This window comes from Vombatus ursinus, unplaced genomic scaffold (genome assembly GCF_900497805.2).
Source record: "Vombatus ursinus unplaced genomic scaffold, bare-nosed wombat genome assembly UNPS02000582.1, whole genome shotgun sequence".
Taxonomy (NCBI): Eukaryota; Metazoa; Chordata; class Mammalia; order Diprotodontia; family Vombatidae; genus Vombatus; species Vombatus ursinus.
In genome coordinates, this window is record NW_020940360.1 from 25464950 (window position 1) to 25489598 (window position 24649).

The window sequence follows — 24649 nt, forward strand, 5'->3', positions numbered from 1 at the left end:
TCATTATTGATTAGAAAAATGCAAATTAAAACAACCTTGAGCTATCATTTTACACCTATCAGATTGGCTAAAATGGTAGAAAGTGAAAATGACAAATGTTGGAGGGGATATGGAAAAACTGGGACCTTGATTAATTGTTGGTGGATCTATGAACTGATCCAACTATTTTGGAGAGAGATTTGGAATTATGCTTAAAGAGTTATTAAACTGTCTATACCCTTTGACCCAGCAATACCTTTATTAGGTCTGTTCCCCAAGATGATTAGGGAAAGTGGATAAGAACCTGCATATTCTAAAATATTTATAGCAGCTCTCTTTGTGGTGGCAAAGAGTTGGAAATTGTGGGGATGCTTGTCAGTTGAGGAATGGCTAAACAAATTGTGCTATATTTTCGTGATGGAATATTGGTCTGCTGTAAGAAATGATGAGCTCAAGGATTTTAGAAAAGGAAGGAGAGATCTCCATGAAATAATGAAGAGTGAAATGAGCAGAACCAAGAGAACATTGTGTACAGTAACAACAGTATTGTTTTAAGAACAACTTTGAGTAACCAAGTCATTTGATTATAAATAATCAAATTAACCTCAAAGATCATATGAAGGAAGATGCTATATGAATACAGAAAGGAATACTGCTATGGTGTAGGAAATGGTGAGCTGGTTGATTTAGAAAAACATGGAAAGACTTGGATTTATGAAGGAAGATGCTATCCACCTCCAGAGAAACAGATGATAGGAGGAAATAAGCATAGTATGGTCTTACATATATGTGTATGTTTATAGATATCTATTCATATGTATATATATATATATATATATCCATGCTTAATTGTAGCCTTCTTTAGGGTAGGTGTGGGGGGAGGAAGGATAGGAAAAAATAAAATAAAAAGTGCACAGCAGAGAACAAAGGAAAATCAACAAGGAAGCAAAGAAAAGCTGGACAGCTTTGAAAACAATGTGTAGTATTTATCATACAGGTTTTCTTGAAATGGAAATTTATTGTTATATATCGAATCTTCTCTTGTGGTTTGCTATGTACATGGCAACGTTTTTTCTTTTCTTTTCTCATTTTGTATATAAGTGTAAAATAAAACATTTACAAAAAAAAAAAAAAGAAATGATGAGCAGGCAGATTTCAGAAAAACCTGGAAAGACTTACATGAACTGAGTGAAATGAACAGAATGAGGAGAACTTTGTACATAGTAACAAGAACATTGTGTGATGATCAACTTTGATAGTCTTAGCTCTTCTCAGCAATACAATGATCCAAGACAATTCCAAGAGTCATGATGGAATATGCTAGCCACATCTAGAGAAAGAACTATGGAGTCTGAATGCAGACTGAAGCATGCTATTTCCTTTTTTTGATTTTTCATTGTTGTGTTTTTTTTCCTTTTGTTCTGATTCTTCTTTCACAACATGACTAATGTGGAAATAGGTTTAACATGATTGCACATGTATAACCTATATCAGATTGCTTTCTTTCTTGGGGGAGAGAACAGAGAGAAAAATCTGGAGCTCAATCTGATAAAAAAATGAAAGTTGGTAACTGTCTTCACATGTAATTGGAGGAAATGAAATACTATTTTTTTTAAACAACAATTTATATAGACCCTCCCAGTCAAAGGGCCATGCTATTAGAAATAAGAATGAATGAATTATCTTAAGTGTGTAAAATCTTAAATAAATGACTTCATTTTCTTAACTCTGATTTGCCCATTCTGCCCATACTGTCCCTTTATACTCTGGCCATTAGAAATTTGTCTGTGCAAATGTAATGACTGCAAAGTAAATAAAGAAAAGAGTCTCTCCCTCTTCTATGAAAAGAAAATTCTTCTTTAATGCCATCAACTACAATTTCAAAAATTTAAGTGTGCTTTCTCAGAAACTTTTAATAAAACATGATAATACTTGGTTCAAGTATTGTTTTTTGGGCTTCTTTTGTTTTCGAGAATCAGAAATTTATTTACATTTCTTTCCCTGGTGTCCTCTCTCTTACCTTCCATTTTAATAATGAAAGATTATTAGAATATTATTCATCATAGGTTACAAAGAGGAGTGGCATGGGAGGAGACGAGAGAGAGTGTTTTTATTGTACAATACTCTAATTACTGCTCAACTTTCATCTTAACATGGAAATTATTTTTTCCTGTGTTTCCAGAAGAGAAATGTAATTTAATTTGCCTACTTCTGGGTACTTTAATAATCATGATGTGGCCACTGAACAAAGTTAAAAATTCAATTGTCTTTTGGATTTACTTGGCCCAAAATTCTAAAGTCAAAAATGAATATTTCTTATTCCTCATATAAAATTAGAGTTTTTAAAAATAGGAAATCTAGGAAGCTATACATTTAAAAAAATGATGAAGCAGATAAGTTATCTGCAGTGCCCTGTCACCTTATTATCATCAATATTGTACTAAGCCCAATTGTGGTATTAGCATTGACTATTGTTTGTGGGCAGAGTTTTGTTGTTTCTTCAAGTCCTAGATTTGTTCTTTAGGTGGCAGCCTTCTGTTACTTGAAGAGTCTCCATATTTTGACTTTGGCTTCTCTTCTCTGAGGCTGAATGTAACTATTCCTCTGATTATATGGTTTCAATAGCCTTGATGACTACTCATCCTTCTCTGCACTTTTTCAAAAATTTTTCTTTTTTGAAATAATATTTTATTTCCCCCCCAGTTACATGTAAAGCAATTTTTAACGTTCTTTTTTTTAAGTTTTGAGTTCCAAATTCTATCCCTTCTTTCCTTTCCTTCTCTCTCTGTGAGATGGTAAGCCATCTGATACAGGTTGTATATATGCAATCCAACTTAACTGAGGCAAACAGTGTTAAATAAGTGACTTGCCCAGAGTCACACAACTAGTAAGTATCTGAGATGGGATTTTAATTCAGTTCCTGACTCCAGGGCCAGCTACTTCATTGCCTAGCTGCTCTCTTAATATAGATAATGTTAGCAAAAGAAATTTAAACAGGTCTCCATTTAATGGACTTACTAATTGTTCTTCTCTAATGCTTGACTTATTATTTTTTTTAAATTTCAGCTGACTCATATGATTAACACCTTTTAATAGCTAAACTTCCATTGACACCCATGAAGATCATGTTTTTAAATAATCATACTGACTACACATTGTCCTAGATTCTGTAAAGTCATTCTCTAGGTTTTTTTCCCCTCTCACCAATCCATTAATCAATAAAAATGTACTTATTAAAGGTCTAGCACTGTATTAGATATAGGGAATATAAAGAAATAGTTACTGCCCTTGAGGAGTTTCCATTTTATTGGGGAAGACAACAGTGCATAAATAAATACATTCACAATAAATACAAGATAATTTTTTTCTTGAAGAGGGAAGAGGAAGCAAGCATCCCTGAGGATCAGAAAGGTCTCAAGTAGAAGGTGACACTTAAAATGAGCTTTGAAGGATACCAGAGATTCTAAGAGGTCAAGGTGAAAAGGTATGGGGACATCCTGTCCAGAGGCATAGGGACTGGAGCTGGAGTGCTCTATGCTTTATGTGAACAAGAATGTCAATTTTTCTGGACCATAGAGTTTCTAAAAGGGAATATTATATACTAAGGTCAGAAAGCAGGTCAGAACCAGGTTGTAAAAGGTTTTAAATACCAAACAGAAATATTTATACTTGATCCTACAACAATTAGGAAGCTATCATCCAATAGTTTAACACTTAAGGTTTTGTATTAGAGAGGATGTCTATTTTGCTTTATTCTGACACAGGAAAAAAAGTGTCCAATGGTATATTAGGACCAGGAGGCTTTTGGAAAAGTTTGAGAGGATGAAGTAGGGAAGAGGAATCTTATTTCCTATTGGTAGTTAAGCACTTTTTTGGGGAGTAGAAGGGGCAAGAATCTAATTTATGGTACCTAGGCAATCAGGAAGCAATACCTCTACTAGGACTATACCCCAAAGAGATCAAAGAAAGAGGAAAAGTATTCATGCACAAAAAATTTGTAGCATCTCTTTTTGTGGTGACAAAAAATTGGAAACTAAGGTGGGGTGCCCATAGAGTAGAAAATGGTTGAGAAAGATAATATATGAATGTGATGGAATATTGTCATATCATTACACATGATAAAAAGGACAGTTTCAAAGAAACTGGAGAAGACTTATATGAACTGATGTAGTGTGAAGTAAACAGAACTGGGAGAATGATTTACACAATAAAGCAACATTGTAAAAACAAACAACTTTGAAAGACTTAAAAACTCTGAGCAGAACAATGACCAACTATGATTCCAGAGGACAGAGAATGAAGAATATTAATTCACTGCCTGACTGAGAGGTGATAGACTCATGATGCAGAATAAAACATACATTTTTACATGACCAATATGGGACTTATTTTGTTTGATTATGCACATTTCTTCTTATTTAGCAATAACTACAAAGATTCACTTTCTTCACTTATCTGAGAAGGCTGCATATGTCTCAGGCCTTTGTAGGTTATATCTCTAAACTAGACACGAATGTCCATGGTCTGAGGCAAGTATCTTCCCCTTTTGATAAGAAGGTGAGATGGCAGTTCTATTTTTATAATTCAGGAAGTTTTGGTATTACTATTGGTTAGGACAGGATTGATCTTGCTTGTGGGTGGCCTTGAGGATTGTGATGTACTTCATGCATTATACATACAGCAAATATATAAATATCAGCCATCTGAGGTTTCACATTCCTCTACCATAGACTTCTCATTACTCTATTATGAATTTAATTGAGCAAGAAAGGATTTTGCAGTGTATTTTGACAAGAATTTTCTTTCTAAGGGTCTTCCATACAGGGGCATACTTTTACAGTTACATTATGAACATCTATACATCTCCTAGCCATACCGTATCTTTAGGCCAACCTAACAGTCACTCATTTGAGCCATGTTATCCCTCACACCATATACTATATCCTGTAATTATTATAGTTACTTGTGTCTGATTTCCTAACAAAGATGCAGCATCAAGGACTTTTTCTAATAGAGAAATAGCAGTGGTAAGAGGTTTTTTCTAATTTATCATAATAGCAGCAATGTAATAGGATAATAGGGAGGAATGCCCCAGCAATTGTCCAAGCCAGTAGAATGTTACAATTTTCCTTTCCTGAACTGCGTCTTCCTTGGACCCATTTCAAGAATCCATAGATTGGGTTCTGTGGGCTACTTTACTCCCTCTTACTGATTTCCTGTGTCATAGTTACCACTTCTATGACATAAACTATATCACACTTCAATTTTCATGTCCAGTATTGAATAATGTCAGTCTCAAAGTGTGTTGTCAGCCCCTTACTGAGGGGCTACATGGAAGGGCCCAATTACCTACTGTATTTTGTTTCCTCAGTGCAAATTATTGATTAGGTGGATGAATCCTTCATTGTAATATGTTGCCTTCTGTGGCATTGTGACTATTTGAGTTTGCATTTGGCATAATCTTCTTAAATTGTTCCCCAGGCAGTAGAAAACTGCCCCATAGACCCAAGTACCTACATTGTTAATACCATATCTTCTATCAGGTAGCAGATGTGCTCTTTGGGTTGAGAGAGTAAGGACACAGGCAGGGGTGTGCTGAAACTAGCTTGAAGCAGCTCACAAGAACTAAGTGTTAAATTTTCAGTTTGAACATTTAACCCTTGGAAATCAGCAAATGCTACAAGTCAAGACTTAACTTATTGTTATTTTGATTATCTGGTTTTAAGAAGGAAATGGAGAAAATATTAATAATCCAGATTAAACCTAAAAGCATGTCGTGTTACATTTCCCCCTTAGAGATGTGGTTGTTTTAACATTTACCAGCAAACTAGTATCCTTGGTGAACTGGGGTACATTCTACTAGAGATATAGGTACCCAGAGATCATCTCAAATGTCAACCTTTTGGTGTAGAATGGGGTCAAACTCACTGGCCATTAATTCATACCCTAATTGGCATAATCATCGATGTATCAGAAGGGTTGCCACCTATTAGATAGTGCTACCTATTAGATTAGTGACATAGGAACTCTGTCTCATGCATGTATCTCCTGAATTTTGTCTTCATTCTTAATCTTGAGCCTATTTCATGAGCTAGGACTTTATTCTTGCATGATCTGGCACTAGTTTTTCCAGGTCTTTGTTTGATAGATCTTTTGTGAGGGCTTCAGTCTATCCCAATAGTGATCACCTGCAATTTGGAGGAGTAATTCCTACCTTTTCCCACCTCCTCCCATTCACTCCGTATCCTTGAGATTGGGTGCGGATCTCCCTTTAGTTTTCCTTTAGGAGAGTTCAGATCCTTCAACTGCACAGATCTCACCAGACTTACCTTGAACTTCAATCTGGGATTTGACATAGTCAATTATTCGATCTCCTGTTTCCATTCCTGAACCAACCAATAAGCAACCAAGAAGTTGGGACAGATGTTTGTGACTCTAAACCCCTAATACTTTCCCCTGCCCCTTATATTTTTAGTACCAAATTTTCCTGCCATGATGTCCCAAATGAGAATATTTAAAGGGGGTGGTTTAATTACCCTTGGGATGAAGATTGTATTGGAGTGGGTCCCTTGGAGATGAGAGGATAGGTTTATCTTCATTTATCTCTGGCTAATACCAGACAGGTTAGCAACTGTCCCCATCTGTGTTTCAATCAAAAGTTAGGTTTTCAACACCATCATTTAACTTAGACTTACTATTATATTAAGTAGTTAGTAGCAAAATGATATAGCAAAACAATACTTCAATATCTCTGAACCCTCTAAAAGGGTATGTTCCCTAAATGAGAAAAATGCATGACTTAATTTGGGCAAAGAATTATTACTTTCAGCAAAATGGCAAAATGGTGTATATTTTGGTAAATGCTGCCAATAGGACTACTTCCTAGGTCTTGAATAGGAACATCTTATTTGACTTGAAGATCACAATGATCAATCTTTATCCTCCAAGGAGGAAATGTACTCCCCAGTTTGGAGCTTTATCTGAGATGGGGGTTAAGGGTATAACTCCCATTTCCCCAGCTTGATTTGTTACATAAGTCAGGTCATTCACCTTTATCACCCCCATTCAATATTCTCTGGCCCTTGCAAAACATTTCAGCAGGTTGTGGGTTGGTAGTGAAACCTTAGGGTTATCTTCTTCCTCTTTTGTTCAGGCTGCATCCAAGGAGCAAAACTGCAACTGTGCTTTCTGTTCATAGGGAAATATATAAAACTTTTTTAGTGGCCTTTAATTATAGTAAGTCAGGAAGCAACTGAGGCAGTAGCAGTTAATTGTCTCTCTGTTATTTTATATTTCTTTCTGGGCCTTAGTGGGGTGCTATTTCTAAACCTTGCTTTTTGATCTCTGCTTTAGACTTTCTGGTGTTTTAATTGATAGGGAAGCAAAGTACTCTTACTGTCCCCCAGTTATGGATCTTTACTTTGAGATTCTCCAGCCTTTTAATTAGTCTTAGCCTTGCTTGTGGGATGCTTCTTTGGTATATGTGGTCATGGAATCATAGGATCATAGATTTAGAGCTAGAGGGGACCTTAAAAGGCATATATATATATATATATATATGCCTTTTACACACATACATATATATAGTACATATACACACATACATTATAACCCTCTTATTTTACAGTTGAAGAAATCAAAGCTCAGAGAGATTGAATACCTTGCCCAAGGTCATACAGATAGTGAGTGGCATAGTTCTGTGTATCTCTAGCAAAATTTCTTATCTTACATAAGATGAAACCTTTTCAGGACTGTTCCAGGGAAGTTGTCAAGCAAATCACAACTTTACAGATAAATATTTCATCCACATGAATTTATTTTACTTGTGGTTTGGGGGAGAAGGAGGAATCTCCCAAACTGCCATTTACCTTTATCATACATCAACCACAGCAAAACTTTCTTATTTTGTAGGGTAGAGTGGAGGGTTTGTAAAAACAAATATTTAGAGGAGTACTGATGGATATTTCTTAAAGGAGATACTCACTTGGAGTTACAGGTGAGCTATCCAAACCTCCATGACCAAGACTTAGTCTAACTTTTGGGATCTTAATCAGTCATTTCAATATGCCCCAATCTAGAAAAGGCATCATTATTGAAGGAACGTCAGGTTGGAGAAGGTGAAGAGGAATAGGGTTGAAGTAGGGCCTCAGCAGAAGGAAGAAGATAAAGTAAGCAAAATTTAATAAATGCTTGATTTATTTATTGGTAAGGACTCAAAGTTCATTTAGTCCATCCCCTCATTTTACTGATAAGGAAACTGAGACCCAGAGAAGCAAAGTGATTTGGGCCAAGGTCAACCCCCCTGACATCCAGTCTTAGAGTAAAGGCTTCTAGTGAAGGGTAACTCATTATCTCTTGAGTCAGCCCATTCCACTTTTGGACTGCTTTAACTGTTAGGAAACTTTTATCATCAAGCATAAATTAAACATTTATTAAGCACCTACTCTGTGCTAGGTGCTGTGCTAAGTTCTGTGGATACAAGTTAAAACAACAAGAATCCCTTCCCTCAAAGATCTCACAATCTAATTTGCAAACATGCAAGCAGCTATGTAGGAGCAAGATATATCTGTATCTATATCTATGATAATCTCAGAGGAAAGCCACTAACATTAAGGGAGATTGGGGATGGGACTTCTTGCAAAAGATAGAATTTTAGCTAATACTTGAATGACAGCAGGGAAGCTGGAGGCAGAGAAAAGGACTAGAATCTAGGTGATGGCACCTGGGTTATGGAAGAGCCCTATGTTGACATTAGAAAAGGTAAGTAAGTGTATTGATCAGTCACTCTCACTTTGGAGACATGTAGTGTAACATGAAGCTATGCTCTTTTTTTTTTTACAATCATATTAAATATATTTCCACATGAGCCATGTTGTAAAAGAAGAAACAGAACAAAAGGCAAAAACCACAAGAAAGAAAAAAAACATTAAAAAATAAAAATAGTATATTTTGATCTGCATTCAAACTTCATAGTTCTTTCTCTGGATACGGATAACATTTTCCATCATTAGTCTTTTGGAATTGTCTTGGATCATTGTATTGCTGAGAAGAGCTAAGTCAATCATAGTTGATCACACAATGTTAATGTATACAGTGTTCTCCTGGTTCTGCTCACTTCACTCAGCATCAGTTCATGTAAGTCTTTCCAGGTTTTTCTGTCTGCTTATCATTTCTTATAGCACAACAGTATTTCATTACATTCATATACCAAAACTTTTTCAGCCATTCCCCAACTGATGAACATCCCTTCAATTTCCAATTCTTTGCCACCACAAAAAAATATGCTTTTCTTAGTGTGGAAATAGCAATACATCTTTGGTTTTGCTTTAATAAATAGTACCTATAAGGGTACTTGCTCAACAGCCAAATGACCCTAAAAAGGATGAAACATGGCTTTCCTTGGACTACATTAAATGGCTTAAGAAGTTGTTTTTTTTTTTAGGATATGCCATAGATATTTTGAATGACAATTGTTCTGTGAATGAATGACTGATGAATGAATATTGTTAAATGAATGTTTACCTAACCTTGATGACTATATTCTCTCATACTATGGAATTTTTCTTGGTTTAGGACTACAAATTGTAATTCCAAAAGAGCTTTTTTTTTTTTTCAAATAGAGATTTCCAAACACACAGGAGAAATTCTGCCTCTTGGACCTTTCTCTCTCTGGGCAGAAATATACAGAATTGTAATAGTTTGATTAATAAAATTTGTCTCTGGCAGGCTTATACTTAATATGAAGAATATAGCTTCCCCCCCCCCTTCTTTTTCTTGTATATCTGAAAGGAAGGAGAATCCTGAAGTCATAGTCTCCCTAAGTAGTACCCTGTTTAAAACCACTACCATGGGTGGTGTGAGAAGAAGTCAAAAAGTAACATGAAATATGGTTACTATACTTCCTTCAGAGAAATTAAGCCAGAGAAATTGCCAAAGCCTGGTCTGGAATTGATTGCAAAAATCAGGCATTGTCCACTAGTGGCCAATTTTCCCCCATTTCCTTTCCTTTTTCTCTTCTTCCTTCAACTTTTTGGGAATTCTTTGCATAGAAACATCCAGGTAGTTTCAGATGTCTATGTTGTTCTCTGTTTAAAAATATTTAGCTACTTAGATAATTTCCTGTCCATTATTCATACGTCATCTCTTTTCTCTACTTCTTTATGGGCTAAATTAGGTTGTCACTACATTCAATTTTAAACAAGGGCCATGGTCTAGTTTCACTGTCTTTTAGTTTTTTAGTTTTTTGTTTTTAGGCTTTGTCAATGAGGATTACCTTTCATTCTTATAATCATAGCTATCACTTCTTATGTGTGGAGATTTATGGAGACACTATTATTTATGTGTATAGAGAAAGGGACAATGTATATTACTTCTATGTTATATATTACTTTAACATCTTTCATACTTTCCCACATTTACACCATAAGTCTCCACCATTTTTTAGAAGGTGTGAAATTGTTATTATACTTAAAAAAAGGAGAGGGAAAGAGGCAGAGAGTTAGGCTTTATCTCTGTGGAGTATTTGGACAGAGTACCAAATTGTTAGAATACCTAGTGTTGAGATGAGATCGGGGTATATTCTTTGGGTGCAGGGAGATTTAGGGGAAAAAAAAAGCAAAGGCCTAAAAATTAAGAAGTCTGGGAAACTGATAACATCTTTATTTCTTTTGTTTATTTAAACCTTAAGGAGTTTGTCATGAAAGAGCTCAGACCTGTTCCCCCCCACCAGAGTTCAATTATTCCCTAGCATCTTTCTTTCTAATAATCCTTTCTCAGAAACTGTCATGACCACTTGCTGTCCTGCAGGCCCACAGAGAGACATTAGCCCGCTTATTTTCCATCTCTCTTTTCTTTCCTCAGTTTCTCTCTGAAATCTTTATAAATCTCTTTTCTGGGAGGAGTGTCCAAGCGGGTGGAAGTCTGAATACAATGAAACCTGAGAATTTCTGTCACTCTCTGCATATGGTCCTAAGTGCTTTAATCCCAATTAGGGGCGGCTGACACACGGTCCTATTCATCCCAATCAGCCCTTGAATACATTTGCCTAGAAATGAACTTCACAAATAGAGTCTTGGCTAAATGTGCCCAGCAGCAAGGAAAATCGAATTGAGTGAGGGGCTCATTCTGAGGCGATCCGGGGAGAAAAGGTATGAATTTATAAGGTACACCGAAACATTTCAATTCAGCTACAAGCTCACTGACTTTTATTTGCATCATGTCAACCGAAAGAACCAAGAAATACGTTGAGGGAATCTGGTTAAAAGGCAACTTTATAGAGGCTCTGAATACTTTATAGAGCCGCTTCCAATGAACTCCCCTCTCCCCTTTTAAAACCTAGTCTGGGATGTGCCCCATTCCTCCTCTCCTTTCCAACCCCCCCTCCCCCGTTCTTGCCGTCGGCTCACGAAGGAGTCTTGCAATTAAGAATAAAATGTCCAAATTGAGATGGTGTCATCTGGTGGGATTCCCATAGAAGCGGCGTGGCTATTCAGAAACAGCCTTAATATCCCACCCGCATCTAGTCTGAGCCTCGCAGCTGGTTGGGGGAAGGCTGGATCCTCGAAGCCGGACGGGACTCGGGTTCCAGGACAATCCAGACCAGGGGAGATCAGAAGGAACATGTTCCAAGAAAAGTGGCACTCCGTGGGGAAAGGGTTACTTTTCTAAACTTAGCGTCCAGGCCAATTTAGAGTCCGTCCCAAATATGTGATGGAAAGGAAGCTTCAGAGCAGATCGTCTAGCAAAACTATTGCCCTTTCCGGATGCAAAGGCTCTCCAGGCCCGCGGTCCTCGCCATCTGCCTTCTTTCTCTCCGGCTCGAGGTCTGGAAAGGGGCCTAAGAGCTCGGGGGAAATGATGGCTCCTTTTCCAAGTGGCTCAGAGACTAACTGGGTTGCTCAACGACCTTTTTTGGTCGTTCGCACAGGGCCGCATTACAACGAGGAGAGCCCATTGCCTTTGGAGGGAACTCTCAGGTGCGAGGGTGGGTAGCAGGATGATTCTATCCCCAAAGAAGGAAAAACCTTTCCAAAGCCACCTCTGTTTGAGGCACGTCGGCCTGAAAGAACCCTCGAAGCTTTGGGCTCCGCTTTTTACCGCTTCAGAGGACCTAAGGTCAGGCGTCAGAGTTACCGGATTCGCCCTAGTGCAAGGATCTCGCTTGGTGAACTGTCTAGAGGCCGGCAGCATTTTGTTCCTACGCTTCTCCCGGGCACAATGCAGTTGGCCCTGTCTACAGGCATTCATGCTGATTTGAATGTAATGTTGAACCTTCTCGGGGCTGGAGCAGTTTGAGGGGCTGAATGGAGCTCCCTGGTGGGACATTGCTCCCTGCAACTGTGCCTCTTTGGATGACTGTTGTTCCTTAACATTCATGCCTCATTATGGGGCAACCTGTTAAATCAAAAAGAACACTGTGCCAGAGTGTTCCTCCGGGGCATGGGCAGTTCAGCGCTGGGCATAAATAAGGGCTGGCTTGTAAAATATCTTTCATCGAAGCTGGGCCGCAAAAGTGATTTCGCTTTAATGGTACTTCGGGAAGCCCAGCTTAAGTCTATAAAAAGCGATAGTGGAATGTTTTGATTGAGTCTAAACATTGTCTTTGAATAAGGCTGAAACCATGTAATTAATGTGTCTTTTTAATAAGGGACAATACGGTCGTTCAAGCTATTTAATTTCATTTAATTTTCCATCCCATTTGCTCCACAGACTGCTTTTACTTTTAACACCCAGCCTTTCATGCCGCATCTTGCTCCAGTGGGCACATTAGATTGGTTTCACCCTTGCTTTTTAGGGAAGGAAAAATAAAAGAAAATGTGTTCCTTTCCTCTTTTGTGGGCAATTTATTTCACTTGGGGAACTTCAACTTTGAGCCACAGGACAGAATAAAAATTGGCGAGCTGGTGTGAATGCTTCTAGAGCAGGGCCTTTCTTTTCTCGGGGGATGGGAACCAGCCACAATTGGCTATATTAATAAATAACTTTCCTCACAGTCGGCCTTTACATGGTCCTATTGATAAAATTGTTCGCGTGTCGTTCACGCTTTTTGACTCATTAAGGAGGGGATAGGGAGGCTCCCCAAACCAAGCAGTAGGGTCTCTCTCTCCCCCTTCCCTCAGCCGCTCTGGTAATTTAAACTGGGTGTCATCCTAGAGTCGCCAGGCCAGAGGTTATAGGGACATGTTCATGGCTTAAATTTATTGCCCTCTACTTCTTGGTTCTTCCCTCCCTTCCCGCCCCCACCCCTTTTTCTTTTACCATTCATGAGTCTGATCAAAGGAGCCATCTTCCTCTCCCAACGCAGTCCAGCTAGGACTGACCACAACAATGGAGTTTGGGGGTGAAAAATTATTTTTAACTCCATTGGAGATGACCAAGAAATGGAATCATTTGTTTACATAGTCCCGCAGTCAGGTGTGAGTTCCGTATTGATGCTGCAGGTAGAGCCAACGTTAACTCGGCTGGGCCCGGCAACCTGTAACTTCCACTCCCTTCCCTCTTCATCGCCCTTCTGTTATCCTTAGATCTGCCTAAAGGACTTCTCCCAAGGAGAGGAGGTGTAGTTTTGTGTTCAACTTTACATCCCAACAGCCTTCGGTCCCTATCGAGGCGGTGGGTCACAGAGGCTTAGGCAACTCAATAAGATTTTAATAGGAACCCAAGTGGAAGAGGATGCCTGTTTGTCTGTTCTCCTGCCATGGCACTGGGGAATCTGTAGATACACTTGCCCAAGTGACCCTACCTTGTCCAATTGGGTTCAGATGCCATATTCTGCAATCTCTGTACCTTCAGAATACTACAGACTGGTTATCACAGTCTAACTACAACTAGCTTGATGAATAGATCGGAGAAGGCGGGGAAACCCTAGCAGTTTAGCACAAGTCATTAACAGTAGACATTTACCTATAGATTTATTAATTTGTAGATACCGAAGATATAGTACTCAATTCCAAAAATATGGGGAGCCATTGATGCCTTTTAGTCTCCTCCTTTCCCTTCTCTTTTTGTCAAGCAATGGCATCCATCCTTAGTGTTATATCACTTACAAAGGACCCACATCCTAACCATCATCAATACTGGTAGAAAAAATGAAGATCCAAACTCTCCTGGGAGAGTTTCCCATCAAAGGTCTTCTTTTGGAAGGTGAATCCTAGTGAGATATACCTGATCTCATACAGAGCAATCAATCTTTCAAAACTTTGTAGAAGAAGCAATGACTGAAGCAAATAATAGAAGTGATGTGGAAAGCAGAGGAGGCCTTTCTTTCTATTATTTACTCACCCCTAAAATTTTCTTGAGCATGTGAGGAAATCAATCTTAAGGTAATTAAAATTTTAAAATTTAAATGAAGGTTGAATTCAAAACAGAAAATAGAAGACATCTAAGGAGTACTCTTTAGATTCGATATAATTTTTTGATCCAGTTCATTAACTACAGAAATTGGTTATCAAAATGGCTTTCCTTGTCCAACTGATCAATACTTAACTACTTCTCTTCCTGCATATGAAAAATTGGATTTTAATAAAAAATCTGGTTGTAGCAGGGGAGGCAAGATCTCTTGATGGATTTCTTTTAAAGTATTTCTATGAACGCAGGAATTCAGGTGGATTGGCATCTGAGGAAAGATGTTCTGGTCAAGAGCTGTAACTGGGGTCCACAAATTTTACTTTCTGGGACTCCACTTGGTCCTGGACCCCAAGTTACCCCGTAGCCTGGGAGGTTTGTTTATCCAGTACTCTATGTGACTCTCCAGCTGGGTTTCCCACTAAGCCAAATAAAGTCATACCCTCTGCGTTCAGAAGTGCAATGATGTATAGCTAACCTCTTGTGTTTTAAAAGGCCTCCAAATACTTCATATTTTGGGGGAAATGGGAGCAGAAGGAAGAATAAAGCAGTTATAAATAGATTACTGGCCTGAAACCAATCCACTGAAATGGTAATATGGTCGTTATTTAAAAAGTGTAGGTATTTTCTGGTGTTTTCCCATCAAGTACCTGCCCAATTTCTGTATGGCACACGCCAGGAATCAATAGAAGTTAACAAGTCCTCAAAACATTCTCCATCTCTTTGTTTAATCTCCTTTACAATAAAGCCAAGGGAAGAGAATTAAAAATCTTTGAAGTATACTCAGCCTCAAAAGAATCAGCCAAGTAGACTTAAAGTAGTCACTTATTTTCCAAAACTGGTTTGTCGGGGAACAATAAAAGGAAGTAAAATTTATGGAGAAATTATACAGTGGATTTGTCACTTAAAATATCGTAACTGTCTCGGGGACAATACCCCATGCTGAGGATTAATGGTCCCGCCAGACCTTTGATTCACCAGCGCCTTTTCTTTGCCCTTGACAAATTGGATTTTTAGGAATGGGAAGGTCGCCTGGACCATTGTTTGTTAGCCATTCAGAGGACTTGATTATGCAGGGGGGTGAGGGAACGACTCCATGTGACCCTCTTGGATGGAACTCTGCAGCTGCTCTAAGAGCTCAACTCTCTCACCAAACTCTGCGCCCTAGAGCCTCAGCGTGCCAAAAGGGGAGCCCTCCTGGTCCAATTGAAAAGCCGGCGTGCATCCACAAGCCGCGTCACTCTGCGGGCGGAGATACGCCTGGGTTCATCCTTCTCCCTGGCTTGTCTCTGTCACTCCAACCCTGTTAAGTAGTTTGGGCTCCTGATTGCTTGTACCCACAGGCAGCGATGCACACAAACAGGACTGCCGCCATCAGCGTGAGCGCAGAGAGCTGCATCCCAGCCGGGCTGCGCTTGGGTCCTGTGCCCGGCATCTTCAAACTGGGCAAATACTTGTCAGACCGCAGAGAGCCAGGACCCAAGAAAAAGGTATTTTCTGTTCTCTGCCCCCTTCTTCTGCCTCTGCTCCGACAACCTTCTCCTTTCCCAGTTACACACAGCTCTCCCATCCCGGGGCGGGGATGAGGAAGGGAGGAAAGCTAGAGAGAAGGGACTTTATTCTTTCTCTGTCTGCTCTGCCTTTTAGAAAAGTCTTATTCTCAAACCAATCTAATTAAACGAAAGCCGGAGTGGAGAGTTGGGTGGTAGGGTAAGAGTGGGGTGAGATAAGGCTGAGCAGAAGCAGAAAGTTGGGATTTTAGTTGACTCTTTTAGAAATTGAGTGTTCTCCGAGCCCAGGTCCCAAACTTCCCTCTTCAGATTGTCTGGGTGCTGAAGTTTGTGGGTCACTCAGGCTTGTGGTTTGGGGTGGTGATGATGGCATGTGGCTATTTGAATGAATCTCCCTGTTCCCTGATGGAGGGGAGGGAGAGGTAGTCTCGAGGACAGCGTGGGGACCGATCTCAGGGGCAGCAAACAATAATCCTGTCATCTTTTACTCCTCCCTGAACTCTAGTAGGTCGATGTAGTGAGGGGGAGTAAGTACATTATAACTTTTGGAGCTGAGGGATGTATTGGTTTGTAGTAATTGTGAAAGACAATTCCTATTTTGAAGTTTAAAAAATTATATTATTATTTCAGGTAGCACCGCGTTTCCCCAGTTCATTAGATAACAAAAAATATTTTCAGTATAGGGTAGTACGATAATGAATGGGGGTGGGGGAAGAGAGAGCGAGAGAGCGCTAGTACCATTGCAAGGGTCAAAACTACACAGTCCATCAAAGTCTTGTCCTAGATGCTGCTTGAGTGAGCAGTGAACTGTCTTGGGTTGGGTCATTGGTTCCCATCGAAGTCCCAGCTCTAGAGAAAGCGTCAGTTCTGGAGTTCAGTCCAGAGGCCAGGGAACTGATTAATATCCTAGTGATGGAGCATTGTGGATGACAAGCCCACCCAGGCACAAGAGGGATAGGAAGGTCGTTAGCATCTGGGAGAACACTTCAAACTTTCCGAGGGCACACCTGACCTATACAGAGTCTAATGTTGGAGAACACCTAAAAGGACGGATAAACTGTCATCCTAGAGGAGAAAGGGTCTAGAAAGGTCCAAAGGAAATTTGATGGAATTGAAAGAGATTAAAATTGGGAAGAGAGGGAAACAATTTAAATGTGCCTCTTCTTCAGGACTTGCCATAATCTCATCCCCTCAATTGTACTTCAGTTTCTGTCTCAAATATACACTCTCCACTCCCAAGGCAAAGACAGAGCTGAATCCACACCATGCTTTTCCTTTGAAAATGCCTTTTAATTGCCTTTAAACGTTCTACCAGGCTTCTCAAATTCAGTTCTCATCTGGAGCTATTGGTTTTTCTCCTTAGGCCGCTTTGTTCGGATGACTTTTATTGCACGGTCCTTAAACGATCTGATACCTCTTTTTCTCTTTGTGGGAGCGAGGCAGATTATGAGGTGGGAGACTTAGGGGTTTGTAGGAAGCATCATTCCCCCACAGGAGAAACCTAGGACCGGAAAGAGCTCTGGCTCAGACAGACAGAACTTTTTCCAGTGTAGTCCAAAACTCAAAGTTAAACAAAACTGGGGGGCGAGGAGGTCGGAATAGGTGCAAAAAAAAAAAACAAAACCCATACTCTCCAGAGAATCCAGGGTTTCTACTCCTGCTGCAGAACCTTAATGGAACTGCTGAAATGAACAGCTACATTCCCCACAGTTGGAGATGTCCTAAGAATTCCGACACCACTTTCTCCTCTCCCTGCTACTCTTCCATGACCCCCCCCCCCAAAAAAGCCCCCTACATGTTAAACGGTTAAGAAAACTCATTCACTTTTTTGCAATGCAGGTGGGATGTAAGCAAGATCCTCCATCTTCTTTGGCTTGGGTCTTATAGTGAAGGGAAATTACTATTGCTTCTTGTTTGCAGGTACGAATGGTGAGAGGAGAATTAGTGGATGAATCTGGAGGATCCCCTCTAGAGTGGATAGGGTTAATTCGAGCCGCGAGGAACACCCAGGAACAGACTCTGGAAGCTATTGCGGACTTACCAGGAGGACAGGTATTTGGGTTCACCTATTTCCTCTCCTGAAACAAACTGTCTCCAACCCTCTTACTCCGAAAGCTTTCTCTGAAAGTGCAGCTACTTTACACCTTTGTTGTGTTTTTCATAAATTGCAGATAAAATGACGCTGTTTAAAATCTCTTCCCTAACAGATCTTCTATAGGGCTCTGCGAGATGTCCAGCCAGGTGAGGAGTTGACTGTGTGGTATTCGAACTCCTTGGCTCAATGGTTCGACATCCCCACTACTGCTACTCCTACGCACGATGAGAAAGGTACTATCTACTTGGGTGGGGGAGGGGGCAAGGGGCGGAAAATAACCCTGGGATAGTCAAACCCGGGGATAGTCGCCCGTTTATGGCCCATGCACTTCCTCTAAGGTTGAGGGAAAAAATCTTACAGGTTTTCAACAACTTTTCTGAACATAAAGTAGTTTTAAAGTCGCTGTCTGCAGATGTTACTAGCTTCCACCGACGGTAAAGGATTGCGAGCTTAGTTGTCATCTAGAAATTACTGTCCACAGTGCACCACTTGCCCAAATTCAAATAGGGAGTCAGGAGATCTAGGTTCTGAAAGTCCTGCTTCTGCCAATACCTAGATGTGAGATTTGGTGGAAGCCATTTTGCCTTTCCAGGCCTCAGTTTCCTCAGCTGTTAAAGCGAGGAAGTTGGCTTAGGTTTATCTCTAATGCGAATTTCAAATTTAGTGCTCTATGACTGCAAATTTTTATTAATAATTTAAAGGATTCATTTTGGAGAAAGATTATTCTTGATCTCTTCTTGACCCTTCCTCTTACCAACAAGAATAGAAAACAAGATTAAGAAAATATGACATAGTAATTGGGCCTTAAATAATGAGTATGACATAAAAATAGAGACCCTTCTAGTTGACGGAAATATACTTCCTAAGTATAGAGATTTACTCCGTTTTAGGAGCATTACGGTACTTTTCACCCGGCCAGTTGGCGGCTCCTTCAAGTTCCCCCACACTTAAATTGTGTTTATTCATTCCTCACCCTCCCCATTTAAATTGAATTTGGTACTTTTCCCAGTTTCTACTTAGATTTATTTGATCCTTTCCAAAACCAACAGCCTATTTATGCAAATTAGGATGCAGTAACTAAAGATGAAACCGTTTTCACTTCACTGGAAGAAAAGTGAAGAATACTTCCCCCGGGAAGGAGGAGCTGAGGAGTGGAGCGAAGTAGGACTTCTTTAAGTCATTAGGCCCTACCATCAACACACCAAGCTTGCATCGATTTTCTTTATATTTCAGTTGCTTCGGGCTATTTGAAATCAGTACCAGAAATATAAAAAACGAACACCAAAAAGTAAAAGAAGGGATTTTGTTGAATCGGAATACACAGCTATACTTCTTTTTAATCTATCGGCTCAGTCACCTCATTTCTGAAACTAGACCTTAAGGATTTGAAGAAATTAATACAATTTTGGGACTATGTCTTGAAAATGAGGCAGCAGAATGAAGTGCATTGAATGCTCTGCTTAAACTTGCTTAATACTGTTCTTGTTCACTTCATTTATTTTGTTTTTTACTTTTCTCTGTGTGTGTACATGCAAACATCTCTATAAAATTACTCTAAGAACTCCTGTTTTATGCACCACATCAAGCTAAATCTTATCAACTACTTTCGGTAAAAGAAAAAAAACGTACATTCAAATATATATACACAAACTCTCCTGACACATGAATCTAAAAACCTGAGACCCCTTTTTAGGTATAACTAATGGTCACAGGAACAAATTTTGGAATAATGGTCTTAATGTTTTCTATTTCTTTTCACTGATTAAGTGAGCATTTGCTAATGGGGGAAAACAGCAGTCACAATTCTCAATAATCTTTTTGAGGAATTGAAAATCTTAGATACTTATTCCTATGTTATTCTTAACCAACTTTTCCCCAGTTTCCAGATGTTTTAAAGAAACCTTTACGGTGTGAGGGATTCAGAAAGAAAACAAGACAAAAATCACACATTAAGTACATTTATTATATTTTGCCCATGTGTAGGATCTTAGAAAACAATTCTAGGCATTTGAGATAACTGTAGAGGAGTCTACTTCAGCATTAGATATAGGTTATTTTCCATGTTCAAAACTGAAAATAAAATATTGACTTAAGGCTGAGTAGGTTACAGAAGGGGCACCTGTCATTCCTATGTATTTGTTAACTTGGGCAGGATTCAAAATAACAGTGAGACAGGGTAATTTTGGCCCTTTACCATGAAAACAATGCTAAATTTGGTTCTTACTCTTGCTGAATTATTTAGGAAAGACTTAAAAAAAATCCTCACTTAAAAAAAAAGTTCTGAATGGGGGTGGTGTCAGGGCAATTTAAAATCAAAACATTAGGTTAACAGAGCCCAAGCCATTTTTTTGATATACCTACCTACACATATATGTATAGATACACATATATATATATCACTTATTTTACCTGGTGCCGAATATAAGTCAGTAAGATTACTCTGAGCTGCTCTAGAACAAAGGGTTTTTTGGACAACTATTTTAGGTTGGTTCATTTCTTCTATCCAGAAGGAATAACCCCTGACCCTGCACCTGTTTCAATCAGTGATACCTATGCCAGAAAGGTTATCATTTAAGGGAAAATGGTATCTTTAAACGTTTTTGGGAGTAGTATTTGCTTTGAGGGTGACATTCTGAATGCCCTGAATGAATATGTATGTATATTGAGGAAGTTTTGGATTTTTAATGTAAGGTAGGAATAATAGCATTTTTGTGGCTAAGCCTGCTTTAAGTTACGCTCATTTCTTTCTTCACTAACTTCTTCTGGAGGCTCATCCACCTCATCCTTATGTCAGTAGAACGAGTGAGCCTATTCAAAAGATAGTTTTCCTTGCTCAGTACAGTACAAAATGACATCTTTGGGGGAAACAATCCCTGAATACTTGATACTTTATTTAAAAAAATTGGGAGCGGCATGAACACTATACTTTATTGGATTTTTCAACTTATTACTTGTACTGTGGCTCAAACATACTATTAAAATTTCAATAATATTGATAAGAAAATAATTCACTTGTAAAATATCTGCATACTTTAGTAGGATCAACAATATTTTTCTTTAGAATAATATAGAAAGCTTTTCCCTGAGCCTTTACTGATTCGTAGTTAATGCTGAAGTGTCTGAGAGTTACTTAGATATAAGAAAGCAGACACAGTAAGACAGTGAAATCTTTGGACTGTCTGGTTTGAGATCTTTCTTCCATCAAATTAAAAGGGGGCAAAGGAGAAGAAAATAAAAACCAAACCAGGAACAATTTTGAAGAACAACAAATCATAGTCCCTACGTGGTCCTTTCGGTTTGTCACGCTCCAGGAAAACCTCAGGCAAAGTCTTTAAGGCTGGGAGGGAGAGGGATGGGTGAGTGGTGAACACAAAAGACATTGTTCTATGAAAAGGAATGATTACATATGGCCCATACATACAGGATATTGTCTCGCCTGGTAATGAGGAGCTCACGACCATTAGATTGGCCTTTGTTCAGTTTATCCAAACTCCTTGACATACGCCACCTATTCTGCAAACGTCAACAGATGGGCCAGAGCACACCACAAGCCTCGACACATGATTTAAGGGAACAGCTGTTCTGGTCTTCCCCACACAAGCCGGATCAGCTCTGCACTGCCCTAGTCCATACTCAACCTTACTCAGTTCAGTCCAGTCTACTCAGTTCCCTTCATCGATTCCCAGGAGGTGTGAGCAGTACCAAGCCAGGTCGACCGCCCCAAGGCTATAGAAGGGCCCTGGAGTTCAGATGAGAGGATGGGAAGTACATTATTTAAGGTTTCCTCGGGTCTTTATTTCTCCTGGGAACACGAGAAACTTGCAGACAGGCAGGCGAATAGTCATCGGTAATTTAAAGACAGAGAGATCCATCTAAGTATCCTCTCTAAATCAATAAAGAAAAAGTGTGTCACACTCCTCTGCAGACTCTCATATCAACCAGTCTTTTCACCTGCTGTCCTGTCTTTCTCTCGTAGGGGAGGAGCGTTACATCTGTTGGTATTGCTGGAGGACTTTTCGGTACCCCAACAGCCTCAAGGCTCACCTGCATTTCCACTGTGTGCTCAGAGGCGGCGGGGGTCGCCCCTTCCTGCCCCACGAGCACGTGGCCCGTCCAGCGGCTGCCCCGGCCCTCGACGGCTTCCGCCTTTCCCCCAAATCCACAGCTCCTGAGCTCGCTGTGGCTGCCCCCGCGGCCCCTCTGCGAAACCACCCGCAAGGGCCGCCACCTCCCCACCAGGCCTGTGGGATGCGCGAGGGGATCAAGCGCGAGGTGTCGTCGTCCACCTCGCCGCCGCTCCCTGGCAAGCTAGGGGCTTCGGCCAAGAAGGCGGGCGTGTTCGGCCGCGAGGAGCAGGAGCGCGCCCTGGACATGAGCGTGGGCCCAGGCAGGGGGCATGGCCACTTTCTCGGCATGGTAGGAGGTTCCCCGTCCGGGTCGGGCGGCCTGGCTTTCTGTCCGGGTGCTCGCTCTGCCTTCAAGCCCACGGGCCTGGCCAAGGCTGCTGCTTCGGCGGCGGCCCATGGCGGCGACTCCTTCCGAGAGGACAGTGGGGCAGGTGCTGGAAAGGCCGGAGGCGGTCTGGGTTTTGGCAAGCTCTTGGGCGGGGTCAAGCTGGGTGGCCGTCCTGGACATGAACCCCTGGTGGCGAGCGGCGGAGGAGGTCACCACCACCACCACCATCACCACAGCCACCACCACGCCAAGTGCTTGCACGCGGGAGATGGCCCCCCGCAGCCTCCTCCTCCCCCGCCTCCGCCACCCCCTCCTCCCGTGCTGCCCTGCGCCGGGGCCCTTCGGGGCTTCCCGCTCTTCTCCGGCCACCTGGAGGAGGCGTCGGCGTTCAAGCACGTGGAGCGGGCGCTGCCGGCTGGCGGGCTTCCCAGCGGCCGCTACGCCCAGGTACCCCAGGCCGCGGGGTTGCATCTGGAGCGCTTTTCGCTCCCTCCTTTTGAGGCTGGGGGCCTCAAGTCCTACCCTGGGGAATGCAGCCACCTCCCAGCCGTCATGCCGGCCTTCACGGTGTACAACGGGGAGCTGTTGTACGGCTCCCCTACGGCCGCGGCGGCCGCTGCCGCCTACTACCCTCTCAAGCTGCACTTCGGCAGTCTGCTCAAGTACCCCGAGTCGGTGTCTTACTTCAGCGGACCCGCGGCGGCTGCAGCTGCTGCGGCAGCGGCTGCTGCGGCGGCAGCGGCTCTGAATCCTAGCGAGCTGGGCTCTCTGGCCAGCATCGACCGAGAGATTGCCATGCACACTCAGCAGCTGTCTGAGATTGCCGCCGAGAAAAGCCGCGGCCGCCTGGACGGGGCGCTGCAGCCCATCGGGGTCCCCGGCGGAGGCGGGGGAGGTGGAGGAGGCAATGGCGGGGGTGGAGGTCCCGGGGTTGGCGGGAAGCCAAAGACAGGCCATTTATGCTTGTATTGCGGCAAGTTATACTCCCGCAAATACGGGCTCAAGATCCACATGCGGACTCACACCGGCTACAAGCCACTAAAGTGCAAAGTGTGCTTGCGGCCCTTTGGAGATCCCAGCAACCTCAACAAGCACATCAGGTTGCACGCAGAAGGTAACACCCCGTACCGCTGCGAGTTCTGCGGCAAGGTGCTGGTCCGGCGCCGGGACTTGGAGCGACACGTCAAGTCCCGCCACCCCGGCCAGAGCGTCCATGCCAAGACGAGTGAAGAGCAGGGTTGTGCCCAGGGTTACCCACCAGAGCCTGGGGACCCCAAGAGCGACAACGACAGCGACGTGGACGTCTGTTTCACAGACGATCAGAGCGATCAGGAAACGGGGGGCAGTAGGGACCGAGACTCGTAACCTCTTCTTCAAAAGGGCAGCTCGGAGAAAGGAAACAAGGGAAGGGAAGGTGTGGGGCCCATCCTGGATGGAAAGGGAATCACACAGTAGAAGAGAGATGTGGTCTAGGAGGAGAATCCTTCTTGAATTTCCTGCATAGGATTTGGAACAGCGCAAAGGTTTCTCTGGCTCTCCGCAAAGTGCCAGGGCAAAAGGTTAGGTAGGGGCCAGCTGACATAAAATAGATCCAATCCCAGTCTGTTGGGACAAAGAAGAGGGGGCACGTTGCCCGCACTCTTTTGCCCCTTAGATACTCTGGTAAGGCATCCTACCTGGCCCGCCAAAGCATTCACCTGTCAAGGGTCTGGAGTCGAATTAAACCCAATGTCGCACCGACACGTTGCCGCCAATATTTTAACTACCACATATTTTTCTGGGCAAAAAAAATGTACTTTTGTGTCGAGGAAATTGTGCCTTTTGAAGCAACTGATTTTCTGTGTATTTTACATGAGCATCTCATTCTCCAGAAATAAACGATAGTCACAATTCTGCAGACCTGGCATCGAAACACTTTATTTCTACTTCCTGTGTGTTCACTCCTGTCTAAAAATAAACATGGAAGCACTGAATATATCTACATAACAGATATATGATTTGACCAAGTTCTAATTATTTATAACAAAATAATATTTGAGTAACAAATGTAAAATAAATATGAAAAGCATGACTAAAAGCACACAATATATAAATTTAATGAAAATGTTATTTGGTAGAATACAAATGTGATGTATGTTTGTTTTATAATGAATGATGTAAAGTGGATACAGCATTTTGGTCTTGGTTCCAGTTTGTCATGCGTTTTTTTTTTTTTTTAATAAAGTTACTGACAAACTACTGTTGGCTGTTTTCACTTCACTTAACT

General features: G+C 41.3%; 1 protein-coding gene across 1 annotated transcript; it reads left to right on the top strand.

Moving 5' to 3' along the window:
* Nucleotides 1–15671: 15671 nt before the first annotated feature.
* On the top strand, nucleotides 15672–23748 carry PRDM13 (PR/SET domain 13). Its single transcript, XM_027853886.1, has 4 exons — nucleotides 15672–15812; nucleotides 17754–17885; nucleotides 18041–18161; nucleotides 21905–23748. Exons 1-4 carry the CDS (start codon nucleotides 15672–15674, stop codon nucleotides 23746–23748), a joined length of 2238 nt encoding a protein of 745 aa, XP_027709687.1.
* Nucleotides 23749–24649: the final 901 nt, after the last annotated feature.